Source organism: Pan paniscus, chromosome 12, assembly GCF_029289425.2.
Source record: "Pan paniscus chromosome 12, NHGRI_mPanPan1-v2.0_pri, whole genome shotgun sequence".
Taxonomy (NCBI): domain Eukaryota; kingdom Metazoa; phylum Chordata; class Mammalia; order Primates; family Hominidae; genus Pan; species Pan paniscus.
In genome coordinates this window covers 71,103,493-71,119,747 of record NC_073261.2, presented here as the reverse complement: position 1 = coordinate 71,119,747, position 16,255 = coordinate 71,103,493, and the positions used below count along the sequence as shown (strand labels likewise).

The 16,255-nt window shown below is 38.2% G+C and overlaps 1 protein-coding gene across 8 annotated transcripts in view; it reads right to left on the bottom strand.

Moving 5' to 3' along the window:
• The window catches only part of CLHC1 (clathrin heavy chain linker domain containing 1), a 61,518-nt gene that overhangs the window by 35,509 nt on the left and 9,754 nt on the right, over positions 1-16,255 (bottom strand). For 7 of the 8 annotated variants that reach the window (XM_008956258.3, XM_014343832.3, XM_055107938.1 and 4 more), the window contains 6 exons: positions 15,837-16,095; positions 11,410-11,597; positions 6,286-6,419; positions 3,241-3,442; positions 3,015-3,127; positions 2,235-2,319 (listed from right to left, as the gene is read on the bottom strand). In XM_008956258.3, the coding sequence (XP_008954506.3) occupies positions 2,235-2,319; positions 3,015-3,127; positions 3,241-3,442; positions 6,286-6,419; positions 11,410-11,597; positions 15,837-16,013 (899 nt within the window). In that variant the 5' untranslated portion in view covers positions 16,014-16,095. Of the gene's footprint in view, positions 1-2,234; positions 2,320-3,014; positions 3,128-3,240; positions 3,443-6,285; positions 6,420-11,409; positions 12,204-15,836; positions 16,096-16,255 lie in introns of those variants that run through there. The other variant, XM_034953167.2, reaches the window with a different exon arrangement.

Here is a 16,255-nt window from a genome sequence, read left to right as displayed (position 1 = left end):
TGCATTATAATGACACAAAGAAAAAGAGAAAAAACTGATTAGAAATGTTTAATACAGACTAAATATAGTGGCATAACGATATGGAAAAACAAAAAGGAATTCTATAATACACTATAACTAGAATAATTCACACTGTAAGATGTTCTTTGAAATCCTTCTCTATTACTCTGTTGGGTTTTTTTTAAGTCTCAGAATAAAACTCCCACCTGCTAGCTGACTTTGAACATGATCCTAAACTTTATTCCTATAGCACTTACAGCAAGCCATAGAGAATGGAAGAAAGAACTTGAATTTATTATGAACTCAGATTTTTTTCCCTGAATATCATCTCCACATGAAAAAGTACTGGCATCAGAGGAAAGAAGGGCAATCTGCTTAGAAACATCACCTAAAGGAAATATTAATTGAAGATAGAAGCTACCAAATTGGGCCGGGCATGGTGGTTCATGCCTGTAATCCCAGCACTTTGAGAGGCCGAGGATGGGGGATCACGAGGTCAGGAGATCGAGACCATCCTGGCTAAGATGGTGAAACCCTGTCTCTACTAAAAATACAAAAAAAAAAAAAAAAAATAGCCAGGCGTGGTGGCATGTGCCTGTAGTCCCAGCCGCTCAGGAGGCTGAAGCAGGAGAATCACTTGAACCCGGGAGGCAGAGGTTGCAGTGAGCCAAGATTGTGCCACTGCACTCCAGCCTGGGCAACAGAGCGAGACTCCGTCTAAAAAAAAAAAAAAAATGAAGCTGCCAAACTGGAGATCAAGAGGTGTCCTTGGTATTCAGAAGCCTATGTTGTTCTGCCAGGCAACAGGCTCCCAATCGAAGATTAGCACAAGAAGGAAAGATAATAGTTAAGATAACTTAAGCCTCTACTCCTCTTCCTATGGCAAAAGGTCTTCAAATCAGTCCTTACCTCACAATTAATAAAACTATGATAAACAGAAGTTACATAGTGCTGCAAATGAATGTGGAGCCCCAGGCGGAAAACCCACTGAAGTAATATTAAGCAAAATACATAAAACTTTCAATCTCAACAAGGGTTTTTCTCTCATATCAAACTGTCAGACTTAGAGAAGCATTACAGTGTAAGGAAATAACATGAGCTTTTGTGCTCTGCCCAAAATTATATTTACCCCCTTCTTTTTACCATACCAACAATCCAATTAACAGTTGAAAACTGTTTAACATATAAAGACCAGGAATATTACATATATTCGTTACAGATAAGTGTCATAGCCTATGAATTAACCTCTTAAAGAATATAGTCTTACTATGTATTAAAAATGTTTAAAAATGCTCCTGCATGTTAAACACCAGGGGAGCAACTGTGAGGGGAAAAAAGGAGGGAAAAGGAATTGAAGATAGGAGGAATGATACACAGTGGGATGTCAACTGTAACAAACTTCTACAAAAAGTGCTAAAGTAAATACGGCAAAATGTTAATTTCTTGCTAAGTTGGTACACAGAATAACATTTTGTTAATGTTATTGTCTGTATTTTTTATGTATACTTGAAATATTTGATGAAAGTAATATTTGATAAAAAGTAAACAAAGTAAAAAAGAATATAGTCTTAAATCTCTTTAATCTTATATACTATATATAATAACTTAAGTATTAGGGAGAAATATGCCTTCTTAGTAAGTCAGGGGATAGAAGTAATGAGAAAGAAAGGACTGAATTGGCTAGAATAATCTGAATCAGGAAGACATTCTCAAAAACATTTTGTAACATCAGGTTGATAGCTAGGAAATGTAAGAAAAATACAGGCTGGGTTTCCCTTATCCTAAATGCGTGGGACCAGAAGTGTTTTGGATTTCAGATTTTTTCATATTTTGGAATATATGCATGTACATAATGAGATATTTTGGGGATGGGATCCAAGTCTAAACACAAAATTTATATTTCATATATACCATATACACATAGCCTGAAGGCAATTTTATATAATATTTCTAATAATTTTGTGCATGAAACAAAATTTGTGTACATATTGATCCATCAGAAAACAGAGGTATCACTATCTCATGTCAGTACTCAAAATTTTTTGGATTTTGGAGCATTTCAGATTTCAAATTTTTGGATTAGGAATGCTTAACCTGTATAAATAAAACATATCAACATTATAATCCTCTTATCTCCTCTGAAAAATCTCCTAGATTCCCAATCTGGTATGTTATTCACAAAGAATCTATGAAAAAATATAATTCTGAAAAATTAAAGCTTTTAAAATATTTGCCTTTCAATGTAGTGAAGCATAATTTCAGCTTCTTTTGCCCTGCGTGGATCATCTTCCATTAGTTCTTCAACAATGCCTTGGTCACCTGTAAATATTGAAAGTACTACTGGAAGATATTTAAGGTTACTTACCAATAGAAAACAATAAACATACATGTGTTTAATACCAACAACTTATTGCTATGGCTCCTAACAGCAGCAACCTCTTCCTAAACTTAGTGGCCTCCCCGTCCCTTTCCTCTTTTTTTTTTTTTTTTTTTTTTTTGAGACGGAGTCTGGCTCTGTCACCCAGGCTGGAGTGCAGTGGCCCGATCTTGGCTCACTGCAAGCTCCGCCTCCCGGGTTCACACCATTCTCCTGCCTCAGCCTCCCGAGTAGCTGGGACTACAGGTGCCTGCAACCACACCCGGCTAATTTTTTGTATTTTTTTTTAGTAGAGACGGGGTTTCACTGTGTTAGCCAGGATGGTCTCGATCTCCTGACCTCGTGATCTGCCCGTCTCAGCCTCCCAAAGTGCTGGGATTACAGGCGTGAGCCACCGTGCCCGGCCTCCTCTTTATTTTGATGTACATTTTCAGGCATTCTGTCTTTGGCTCACCAAGTCTATTCTTTACTAATTACCTGTTAGCTGTTGAAGGAAGAAACCCATAGTGTAACAGACAACCAGCTGAAGTATGATTTTGCTTTATTTAAACTCAGCCTAAGAAAACCCCATTCTAACTTGCTAGCGAAAAAAATGTCTTCCATTATTGGTACTAATTTAAAAATATAGATAATCTACCTTGTAAATATTTGGTTTTCTGAATTTGCTCCACAAAGTCTTGAAATGGGCTACTCATATCAGATTTTACCCATGAAGTAAGTGCCTGTGAAATTATCTGCAGTCTTTGATGGCTAAAAAGATAAAAAACATCAATAACACACTGAGCCTAAAATCAAATGGTGGAATATTAGAATAAACACAAATAAAACTCCAAACTTTAAAAACATATAATCAACTTCCATACCAAAACTGTAATTTTTTGTTCAGATTTTCAGCTACATCTCGCCGTTTTAATAACACAATCATTTCTTCATCTAAATCAGCCTTCCTCTGAGCTGGCACATATTTTATCAACATAGCTTGTTTAATTTCTGCATATTTATCTTCAAGATGTTTCATGTATTTAGTGAGAGCATCTAGATTCATGGATTCTTGAAGAGTCATGCCTATGGGGAAAGGGCACAAATCAAACACGACAAGCCATGTGTGGGACGCTTGTGCTCAAAGAGCAAGTCTTAGAAAGACAGTTCACTATGTTAAGAAACAATTTAGAAATGATAGTATGTACTTATAGCTTACTGAACATAAGTAAAATTAGCATAAACTTGTGAATGGCTAGCAGGTTATTTATTTATTTATTTATTCATTTATTTAATACAGACAGGGTCTTGCTATGTTGCCCAGGCTAGTCTTAAAACTCCTGGGCTCAAGCAAGCTGCCCACTTCAGCCTCCTAAAGTGCTGGGATTACAGGCGTGAGCCACTGTGCCAGGCCAGGCTAGCAGTTTTATTTTATTTTATTTTATTTTATTTTTATTTATTTTTTTTTTGAGATGGAGTCTCACTCTGTCACCCAGGCTGGAGTGCAGTGGTGCAATCTCAGCTCACTGCAACCTCTGCCTCCCAGGTTCAAGCAATTCTCCTGCCTCAACTTCCGAGTAGCTGGGACTATAGGCGCCTGCCACCATGCCCGGCTAATTTTTGTATTTTTAGTAGAGATGGGGTTTCACCATGTTGGCCAGGCTGGTCTTGAACTCCTGACCTCAAGTGATTCGCTCGCCTCGGCCTCTCAAAGTGCTGGGATTACAGGTGTGAGCCACCACACCCAGCCTCAGGCTAGCAGTTTTAAACATTATCAATGAAGACTCGGTGAAGACTGAGAACACACAAACCCTAGCATCTGAAAAAAAAATTTTTAGTGATTTCATTAACACACTCTGAAGACCCGTAAATATCACTGTTACTCAGTAACGCCACGAGCTTCTGCCTAACAATTCAGGATTTGTCAACAGATTTCTCTCTAAACAAATCTCTCATTACCCTATTATAGCTAACCCCAGAGTAATCAGTTTATTATTCTCAACACAAAATATAAATGCCTGCCAAATCTTCAGTCCTCTCTCTCACTCTCCCGTCTACTTATTATTCATAACTCTCTCTCTTTCTCTTCAAATGCCTTTAAAAAATATGTAGATATATATATATAGAGAGAGAGAGAGGCTCTCACAGGGTCTGCCCAGGCTGGTCTCAAACTCCTGGACTCAAGAGATCCTCTCACTTCAGCATCCCAAAGTGCTAGGATTACAGGCATGAGCCACTGTGCCTAGCCCTAAATAATCTTCCTTTCTCATCTGGGCCAATTGTTGACTTTAGTACATATCACAAAATACTCCTCCCCCAGAAACTTACCTGGATTGATTCTACTTGATTTTAACCAGTCCCTTACCCAGAATTTTCTCAGCACTTAGTCCCAATTTGTCAGTTATACTGTACTTATTAATATGTATCTTATTTGTCATTTGCTAGTCACAATTTTATATTTGAAAGTGAATCTAGGCCAGGCGCGGTGGCTCACGCCTGTAATCCCAGCACTTTGGGAGGCCGAGATGGGCAGATCACAAGGTCAGGAGATCGAGACCATCATGACTAACACGGTGAAACCCCGTCTCTCCTAAAAATACAAAAAAAATTAGCCGGGCGTGGTGGCACGCGCCTGTAGTCCCAGCTACTCAGGAGGCTGAGGCAGGAGAATGGTGTGAACCTGGGAGGCGGAGCTTGCAGTGAGCCAAGATCAGGCCACTGCACTCCAGCCTGGGTGACAGAGCGAGACTATGTCTCCAAAAAAAAAAAAAAAAAAAAAGAAAGTGAATCTAGTCCCTACTTTTATGAAACACAAGATGATTATTCAACCTCATTTGAAATCCTTTAGTATAGAGTAGCTCATTACTTCAACACACAGCTTCTTCCACCAAGACCAAATCTGGCTTCCTAAAATTTCTACCTATTAATCCTGCCTCAGAATAAACACTAGCCAAAATCTTTAAAAGTTTGGAATACCATTATCTTTTCTCAAAGTCTTTCTTTTTTCCAGGATGAATATCTGTAATTCCTCTATCCACTCATCATAAAAACCTCTCCATATCCTAGATGAATTCCAGGATATACTACAATTTCTTAAAATGTGGTAACAGTATTATGCTGAAGATGTGGAAGCAGTGAATGCTGACATCAACATGAATCAACAATATCCACCAAAACTTAATACACTACAGTTTTCCTTATATTATACCAGTCGTTCTCAAACTTTAGAGTGCATCAAAAAAACCTGAAGCGGCTGGGCACAGTGGCTCATGCCTTTAATCCCAGCACTCTGGGAGGCTGAGGCGGGTGGATCGCTCGAGCCCAGGAGTTTGAGACCAGCGTGGACAACATGATGAAACCTCATCTCCACTAAAAACACAAAAATTATCTGGGCACAGTGGCACGCGCCTGTAATCCCAGCTACTTGGGAGGCCAAGGCACGAGAATTGCTTAAACCCTGGAGAGGGAGGTTGCTGTGGGCCGAGATCACACCACTGCACGCCCAGCCTGGGTGACGGAGAGAGACTAGGTCTCAAAAAAGAAAAGAAAAGAAAAACCTGAAGGTCTTGTTAAGACACTGCTGAACTCCACCCACTGAGTTTCTGACACAGTTAAGTCTCTGATGTGATGGGAACCATGAATTTGCATTTCTAAGAGGTCTTTAGGTGATGCTGATGTTGATACAGGAAACCACACTTCAGGAGCCACTGCATTACACTTTATATAACCCAGCTGACTGAAACTCAATCTTTTAGAGTTCGTTTTTCCATTCCCTTGAATCTACCTAGAGTCCTGACTAAAATTATGTGTACAACACACACACACGTGCAAGATGCACATACATCAGCACATTTATATTAATGCGTGCCTTAGGTAAAAATTGGAAATAATCAGGATTTCTCTCAAATATTTTAAACAAAATACAATACCTGGAATAGGTTTTGAAGGATCTTTGGAGAAAGTACAATATTTTACTTCTTTTGTGTCATACTCTGCCCTACACTGCTTGATGTGATCTATTTGAGATTGAATCTTCGAGGAATTACTTTCGATAATCCTCATTCTGGAAAACAGAAAGGCTTTATTATGTCTTTCAACTAACTTAATTCTTGAACCACAAAACCTAAAGTCAAACAGGTTAAATCATTACTTTATTTTGAACCATTATGGACTAGGTGAAATGCCCTGAAAAAGTTATCTAGCCTCACAAATGAGGAAGAATTTTCTTTCTGAGCATCAATAAAATCTCATACTATGATTCTGAACCCTATTGGAAATTCGTTAAGTGCTAATCACAATAATATGGCCACAAAGTATTCTCTTTAGTACAAAATTACTTTTGTAATTTAAAAAATATTTTGGTAAGTAATTATATTCGTTTCCTGTGGCAACTGTAACAAATTACCACTAACCTGGTGACTACAAACAACAGAAATTTATTCTCTTATAATTCTGGAAGCCAGAAATTCAAAATCAGTATCACCGGACCAAAATCAAAGTGTTGGCAGAGCCGTGCTTCCTTCAGAATCTGTTCCTTGCCTTTTCCAGCCTTGGGGCTGCAGGCATTCTGACTTCATCACTTCAGTCTCTGCCTCTATGGTCATACTGCCTTCTCCTCTGCCTATGGCAAAGCTCCTGTTTCCCTCTTATTAGGACATTTATGATCATATTTAGGGCTTACTTTTATAACCTCCCTATCTCAAAATCTTTAATCACATCTGCAAAGACCCTTTTTCCAAATACGGTTAACATTTAGGGGTTCTAGAGACTAGGACCTGATGTCTTTGAAAAACTTTATTGAGCCTACTACAGTAATTTTGATCCTAGAGCTAGAGGAAGGACAGCACTTCCCTGAGATAAAACTAAGTTTATCCAGAAATGAAAATTTTAAAGACCAAAGGGTAGTATAAACTTCTCTTAAGCATTATTTGAAGTTTTCTTCCTAGTTATGTTGGCCCAAGGGAGAAATAACATATTAAAATACACACAGAAAAATTATTTTTGACACTTGTTAAAGCATAGTAAGGAAGACTTTTTTCAAGAGGGGCCATGCTAATAGCTATAGGAACCACTACAATGGAGAATGATTGGACTCAATCTGAACATGACATGCGCAAGTGGGAAGTGGTAGCTAAGGAGCATGGTGGGGTCAGTGGATGACAAATTACTAAAAGAAAACATCAGATGTGAGGAGAGATTCTGGATAAATTGACCTAAGAGGATTCTAGTTGAAGGCAGGTCACGGTAACTAGGCATCACCTGGAGGATGGTTGGGGGATCACATGTCATGGATGGGGGGTTCTGGCTAAACTTGCTTCACAGGATTCTTGCTAAAACTGAATGGTGCAGAGATGAATGTGGAAGTCCAAAAGTCAGGCCTAGTTGAAAAGGGTTCAGGAGAGCCTGAGTAAAATTTGATCAGGAAGAGAATTTTTGTCAATATATAAATGTCACAGGGTTTTTGGCAAATTAAAAACAAGTTTGGGCTGGCGCGGTGGCTCATGCCTGTAATCCCAGCACTGTGGGAGGCCGAGGAGGGCAGATCACGAGGTCAGGAGTTTGAGACCAGCCTGACCAATATGGTGAAACCCCATCTCTACTAAGAATACAAAAATTAGCTGGGTGTGGTGGTGGGCACCTGTAATCCCAGCCACTCGGAAGGCTGAGGCAGGAGAATAATTTGAACCCGGGAGGCGGAGGTTGCGGTGAGCCAAGATCATGCCATTGCACTCCAGCCTGGAAGACAGGGCAAGATTCCGTCTCAAAAAATAAAATAAAATAAAAAACGAGTTTGTCAGTAGATAACTGCTGGCTGCTGCTTCTGATTATTATATAGTGCTCTTGGTAACTATTGATGGCTCAGAGTAAGAGCTTACAGTATTTATGAAAGGATTGTGGAAATAAAATATCCACTGGCTTTATTCTAAATAGATTTGTGCTTATAAACAAAAGATATGTCAAAAATAAGCAGGTTTTCAAAAGAAACTGAAAGCAGATACTTGTACATGAATTTTCAGAGTGGCATTATTCACATAGCCAAAAATGGAAACAATCCAAGTGTCCAAAAAACAGATGAATGGATAAACAAAATGTAGTATATACATACGATGGAGTATTATTCAGCCATAAAAAGGAATTAAGTTCTAATACATTACCACATGGACGAGAAAGTATCTAATTTTTGCTGTTTTCTATGCTAATTTTATGATCTCTATTTTTGACAACTTCACTAAGATGAACCTAGCTGAGTATTTCTTCGTATTTATGATGCTTGGGATTCTTTGGGTTTGTTGAATCTGTGAATCAGTATCTTTCACATATTTTCAGTATTACATTTGGTAAATGATAGATAAATTATTTTCATAGAGAATTTTAACTCAACTTGGAAAACTATGCAAAGTTTGACCTCCATTTCTGGCAATATGACTGGCCAGATGTTGAGATAGACCTTCCTACTGAAGAAAAGTACTACAGATTATATTATTAAAAAATCTTTCCAAAAGCATCAGAAAGTCAAAATCAGGGCAAAATCTAACAGAATAGAGAAAACTCTCAGCCGTTATTTCTTCAAATATTGTCTTTGTCCCATATTCTCTTCATTGTAGAGCTGTGATTAGACATAACAATATGACCTTCTCACTCTGCCTTCCATCTTTTTATAATAGCTTCATTGAGATATAGTTCACATACTTCAAGAATCATCCTTGTATATATAGTTCAAGGAATTTTAGTATAGTTGTGCAACCACAACCACTATTTAATTCCAGAACATTTTGTTGGCCCCAGATAAACCGTGTACCCATCAATGATCAGCTGAGTAAAGGGCAATTTTCCTTGCGGTCCCAGGGGTGGAGCAGTTTACCTCTGGTTCACCCTATGATGATAGCCTTTTAGCATCCTAGCTTTATATGGTGAGTGTTTCCCAATAGACTATACCAGGTGGAGCGATCTTGGGCTGTGCTTTTTATTCCGCATGCCGTAGTAAAAACTGAAAATTATGGTCACTAGCTTTTAAAAAAATGTTCTCGGGTCCAAAGCAGTTTTAGTGCTCCACTTATCTTTTGTCTTCTGTTAGATTTTGCCCTGATTTTGACTTTCTGATGCTTTTTGGAAGATTTTTGAAAAAATGTATTAGGTAGTATTTTTCCCCAGTAGGAAGGTCTATCTCAACATCTAGCCAGCCATATTACCAGAAATGGAAGTCAAACTTTGCATAGTTTTCCAAGTTGACTTAAAATTATCTGTAAAAGGCCGGGCACGGTGGCTCATGCCTGTAATCCCAGCACTTTGGGAGGCCGAGGCGGGCGGATCACCTCAGGTCAGGAGTTCGAGACCAGCCTGGCCAATGTGGTGAAACCCCATCTCTACTAAAAAAAAAAAAAAAAAAAAAAAAAAAATCAGCCGGGCATGGTGGCAAGAGCCTGTAATCCCAGCTACTTGGGATGTTGAGGCAGGAGAATCGGTTGAATCTGGGAGACGGAGGTTGCACTGAGCCATGAGCCAAGATCACACCATTGCACTGCGACCTGGAAAAGAGCGAAACTCCGTCTCAAAAAAAAAAAAAAAGAAAATTATCTATAAAAATAATTTATCCATCAGTGACCAAATGTAACACTGAAAATATAAGACTACTTAACAAGATTCAGCATCTTATCCTCCCCCAGTAGGTTACTTACCTTTGTGAATAACAGGATTAAGTGCTCTAATTCAGATAGTAATCATGAAATTGTACTATTAAATCTTCCATGGAGGAAATTACCTGGAGCAATTACCTGCATCCCTTATTTATTTTATTTTATTCCTTTTTTTTTTCTTGAGATGGCGTCTCGCTCTGTCACCCAGGCTGGAGTGCAGTGGCGCAATCATGGCTCACTTGTATCCATCTCTCAAGCTCAACCAATCCTTCCACCTCAGCCTTCCAAGCAACTGGGACCACACCCAGTTAATTTTTTTCTTAACTTTTTTGTAAAGACAGGGACTCACTATATTGCCCAGGCTGATTTCAAACTCCTGGCCTCAAGCAATCCTCCTACCTTGGCCTCCCAAAGTGCTGGGATTAGAGGTGTGAGCCACCCTGTGCGGACCCTCATTTTATGATACAAAATGTGCTTTCAATTATACTAAGAGGGCCAGGAGTGGTGGCTCATGCCTGTAATCCCAGCGCTTTGGGAGGCTGGGGCATGCAGATCGCTTGAGCTCACAAGTTGGAGACCAGCCTGGGTAACATGGTGAGGCCCCAGTCTCTACAGAAAATACAAAAATTCGTCTGACATAGCAAAACTCCATCTCTACAAAAAAATACAAAAGTTAGCCAGGCGTGGTAGCTTGTGCCTGTAGCCCCAGCTACTTGGGAGGCTGAGGTGGGAGGATCACTTGCACCTGGGAGGCAGAGGTGGCAGTGGGCCAAGATCAAGCTACTGTACTCCAGCCTGGGCAACAGAGCAAGCCCTGCTTCAAACAAACAAAAAGACTATAACTGCCCACTCTTGCCTTTTTGGCCAGCACAGTGGTTCACACCTTTAATCTTAGCACTTTGGGAGGCTGAGGCAGGAGGACTGCTTGAGCTCAGCAATTCGAGACCAGCCTGGGCAACATAGTGAGACCCCATCTCTATTTTTAATATTAAAAAAAAAAATTAGCTGGGCATGGTGGCATGCACCTGTAGTCCCAGCTATTCAGGAGGCTGAGGCAAGACAACTGCTTGAGACCAGGAGGCAGAGGTTGCAGCGAGCCAAGATTGCGCCATTGCACTCCAGCCTGGGCAACAAGAGTGAAACCCTGTCTCAAAAAAAAAAAAAAAAAATATATATATATATATATATATATACACTAAGAGGTACTATAAACGTTCTCAAACAAAAGTAATATTTTTTAATTGAAGTAAGTAAACAATACAGTAACTCAAGTTACTAGGAGAAGGTAACATAAAAATGCATCATTTAAATAAAATTGAAATTCAATAAGACTAAGAACCACCAGCTAGAGTTACACTGGCTAGTTATTATAATCAAGCAACAACTACCATCTTTTGGGCTAGTTACTAAAATACTTACTTTGCTTCAAGTTGGATTGTTCTTTTCCTGTAATATACCAAAGCTGTAGGCTCTGCTGCCAAACCTTTAAGTTTTCCATGAAGACAAAATGTAGTTCTTCGGTCTTTCTTTATTGTCTCAATAAAGGCATCATATTCTTTTTTGATTGAAGTAAGAATGGATTTGTATGCAGTGACATGCTCTATTACCTGAAATATTATTTTTCTGCCTATGGTATTGATTTTTTTTCTAGGAGACTATGGATTGAAATTCTTGCAAATAACATTATAGATTATTTTCAAAATGAAACATGATTAGCAATTAGAAATCTAAACTCTACAGCAAGCTCAAACATAATTGGACACTAAAGGCAATATTTACTAAACATGTGCTCTTTGTGGAACATTACAGTAGATAATGTGGAGTTTAAATATGAGAGGAAAAAAGGCCATTTTTGTTCTACTTGGTATGAACACATGCATTATATGATTTCAGTTAAAACTAATGCTAGTTCTAATTTTCCCAGTTCTGAATCTTTTAAATAGAATTCTGTATCTTTTCTTACTCGCTCCAAATCTAGTCTCTAACTTCATTTAAACCTTAAAATCCTGGATTCTCTTCACCTCCTTATTTTTCTAACCCATCAGCTCCTATTGGCTCATCAATATTCTCAATATCTAATTGCATTTCTATTCCCAGGATGTCATGTGCAACTGTAAAAAACCCCTCATCACTACACATTCATGGCTTCAAATGGTGTTTAGGCATAGAAAATCTCTGGAAGGATAACAGAAGAAAACAGAAACAGTGGGTGCCTGCAGAGAAGGACAGGAGAAGTAGAATCTGAGATGAGAAGGTCCAGACTTTCCATTGTACAATCTCCTTTACTGGTTTATTTATTCATTTATTTTTTGTTAATCTTATATATGCATTACCCATGCAAAAATAAACATTTTTAAATAAATCAAAAAATAAAAATAGGAAAGTTATAAATAATGTATGGTTTCCAAATTCTGCACATGAGGATTTCAGAGGGATTGAAGAATACAGAGAATAGACAGGCTCAATCCCAATTTTCTCAGAAAGCTGCAATTATGCTTTCTATTCCTGCTACATCTCTAGCCTCTGGTATCCCCCACTGGCTTTCTTTACCTAGGCAATATCTAGAAAAAATTATCTAGGAAGGCATCTGGTCTATGAGCCAATGATATAAGGAGATTATTGATCTCCTGGCAAGTGCCAGGAGAGGATATTTGAGTGGATGATACTTGTGGTCTTTTTGACATGACCTTACTACCTATCCACCCAAATCAAGAATCCTCAATAAAATAGAGGTCATCAATCTGCGGCTTTCCAAATTAAGTACTCTGTTGCTCCTGGCCATCTACTTCATACACTCCTCTGATATGCTCCAACAATCCAAGACAACTCAGATATATTAATGAGTAGATAATAAATATGTAGTGGTATCATGATCAGCTCCCAAGTCTGTTTGCTAGAAGAAACAGATTTCAGAAGAGCACTCATGGGAACCTTTAAGAATGCACAGAAAATACACTGAAGTAGAAATATGCAAACTGGCACATCACAGGTTGAATTCAGCTGGCAATTTTGCTTAACCAACAAAATATTTTAAAATTTAGGGAATTTTAACCCAAAACCACATTTTCAGCTTCTCTTGCAAACTCTGAAAAATCTACCTACATGGAATCCCTATTCCTTAATGGCAATAATAGCTGGAGCTTTCGATTACAATCTCCTTTACTGGTTTATTTATTCATGGTTTTATTTATTTATTTATTTATTGTGGTTTTTCATTTTACCACAATCCCCACCATTCCTTATTCTCTTATAGTCACCCCACTTAAATCTTTTATATTACCTTGGTGGTCTCTGCAGGCATTTAAGTTTGAGACCCCAGCATTAACGCTGCTACTAAATCCAAGAAAATAACCATAGCTATATTTACCAGGTACAGGGGTCTAAGGAAGAAGAGGAATGGTTTTCATTCCACCTCAGCTCCTCCATATGGATCTGAACTATTTGTACAATATGCTACAGGAACACAAAAGGTCAGCAACTTTACAGAGTCCAGCTACCTCCATATCCCTGCCCCCCTTTTCTTTTTTGGTAGAGACAGAGTGTTGCTATGTTGCCCAGGATGGTCTCAAACTCCTGGCCTCAAGCGATGCTCCTACCAATCCTCCCAAAGTTCTAGGATTACAGACATGAGCTACTACACCTAGCCCAGTAAGTCATCCATTTCTAAAAAAGTTCATTCTTCCAAGCTTTGGTCTTCTCTGCTTACTAGGTTTTTCGCTCACCCTACAGTCCACCCCCAACTCTTGGTATGAGTTTCAAGTCCTCCTTGCTTCGATTCAGGTATGATTCTCCAGGTCAAACCATCTATCTTTGATTTTAAACACAATTTGGTATTTGTTCCCTGGTTCCAAGTACCCAGAGATGCAAGCTGACACTTTTATCTTCTGCCCAACTAGTTCCTTTTAAGAGGGTAGGAAGAGCAAAGAAGACAGTCATTAATAGTTCATTAACAATCAAATGTGCTAAAATAATGTGAAAATGAAGAAGGTAAATTATGTTATCAAGAAGCTAGAAGAAAAGTTTCTCAAAGTACCAAATGATTTCCATTTCTAGATCCCCTCTCAGTCCTGAAGAACAGAATTCTTTACAAGATAAAATTTACAATTATGCAATGTGCAAATAGTACAAACAGAAATCTTTTCTCCTCACCAGGAGAAAAGAAACAGGGACCATATATGTCAATATTATTTTCTATTTAACACCATATGTTTTCTCTAGGAATTAAATTTACCAACAATACCTCCAAAATGACGTCACTATAACTATATTAATGTAAAGCAGAGAGCTCTTCATGTAAGAAAAATTCTGACAAGTGTTAACACTTGGGCATGCAAAGATAAACATGTTACAGTTATGACTTTCCTTTGCTAATTTCACACAGTAGAGTCGCAGCATGACTCTTGATATTTATAAAACCTATTTAATACATTACCTTTATTTAAACATTCATTCAATGCATTCCTTAATAACTAAAACACCAAGAGCAATATCATTGATCCTAACAGCATATAAAATGAAGCTAAACTGCCAATGTACCACTTCTAAAGGATAGATTTTCTGTATGATATAAAAGGAAGGAAAGACCCTGTTTCTCTATTTTATACTCCAATGAATACGTATCAACTTTCCTTATCCTACTGGTAGGTATATATCACTATCTGAAGCTCACTTTCTCTTAGAGTGAGGCACTAGGTTTTTATTTAGAGGAGAAATAAGAGTCATAGTGTGTAATGTTTAAAAATTAAAAGACTGAGTTTCTATTTTGCCTGTGGCTGTTTTCTCAGAGACCAACAGTTTACTGAAGTCTTAAGGTAAGTACTTCCTGTGGCAAAGAGGAAAGATGCTGATTTCACTTATTTCAATGTCAAGGCATCTTCCGGGGATGGGGTGGAAAAAAAAAGCTGCATAAATTAATTAGGATTGGTGGGCAAACTGCAATTGTTTAGAAGGATAATAGGTATTTCTAAAACCGTAAAAAGCAAAATCAAATATGTTCCACGAAGTCAGAGCATTTTCTAAGCTTATCTCCCTATTTCCAATATTAATTCCAGTCTAATTCCTTGTAAACCATGACTAGATAATTCTAGATAGAACTCCAATCTACAAGGAACCCCAATTTAATGTTAGATCAAATCTAAACCAAGATTTTAATGATACCACAAACAAACTCAAAATAACAAGGAAGTATCATGTTCCTGCTTGCAGCCCAATTCCTAACAAATCAGATGATACTTTTAGATGAAAAGGTGAAAATTATTATCAGAGGGTACATACAGCCAGGTAGTTGATCAAAAACTGATAGTCTGGGCTAGGCACTGGTAGTTCATGCTTGTAATCCCAGCACTTTGGGAGGCCAAGATAGGAGGATTGCTTGAGGCCAGGAGTGCAAGACCAGCCTAGGCAACACAGAGACCTTGTCTCTACAAAAAATTTTAAAAATTAGTCAGGAGTGGTGGCACAAGCCTGTAGTCCCAGCTATACAGGAGGCTGAGGCAAGAGGATAACTTGAACCCAGGAGTTTGAGGCTGCAGTGAGATATGAGTGTGCCACTGCACTCCAGCCTGGGTGATACAGTGAGACTCTCTCTTTAAAAAATATATAAAGGAAACTTATAATCTGCTCTCAAGCTAAAATAACTGAAACACTCATTCACAGTCAGGAAATACAAATCCAGAACTGCATTTTTCCCATTCATGCCTTTCTGAGAAATTGGATGAACTTCTCAAAATCAGCAAATGGAATGTTATCATTCAAACAGTGGTGTTACTAAGGCAGGAATATTGGTTGTCAACATAGATCATTGCTATCCTCATGAAAACTTAATTGTCTTAAAAGCATTATGATACCTTATCAAAAACATTTCGGTATATGATGTAATATTCATCAGCAGGTCCTTCCTCACTACAGCCCAGTCTTTCAGTTTCTGTAATTATGTAACTTTGCACACTTTCCAAAAACTCCTTGTCACTTCCACAAATGATAGGTGGGAGAACTGCATGTTTTCTTATTTGATGAACTGACATATTTGACAATCTGCACACTTGTTCACTGAAGAACAGCTAAATCTTGACCTGCTCTTGCAACAAAGCCAAAACTTTGATAAGCCTGAAAGAAAAAAAGAGCATCAATTAATATAATAATTTTTTAACTTAAGTCATATATTGATCTAAAAATGTATTTTTTTTAGAAAAAAATTTCCTGTCTCTGTGATAAATACTTCAACCTATGTATTAAAAGGTCTATGCTGCCAAGCGTGGTGGCTCAT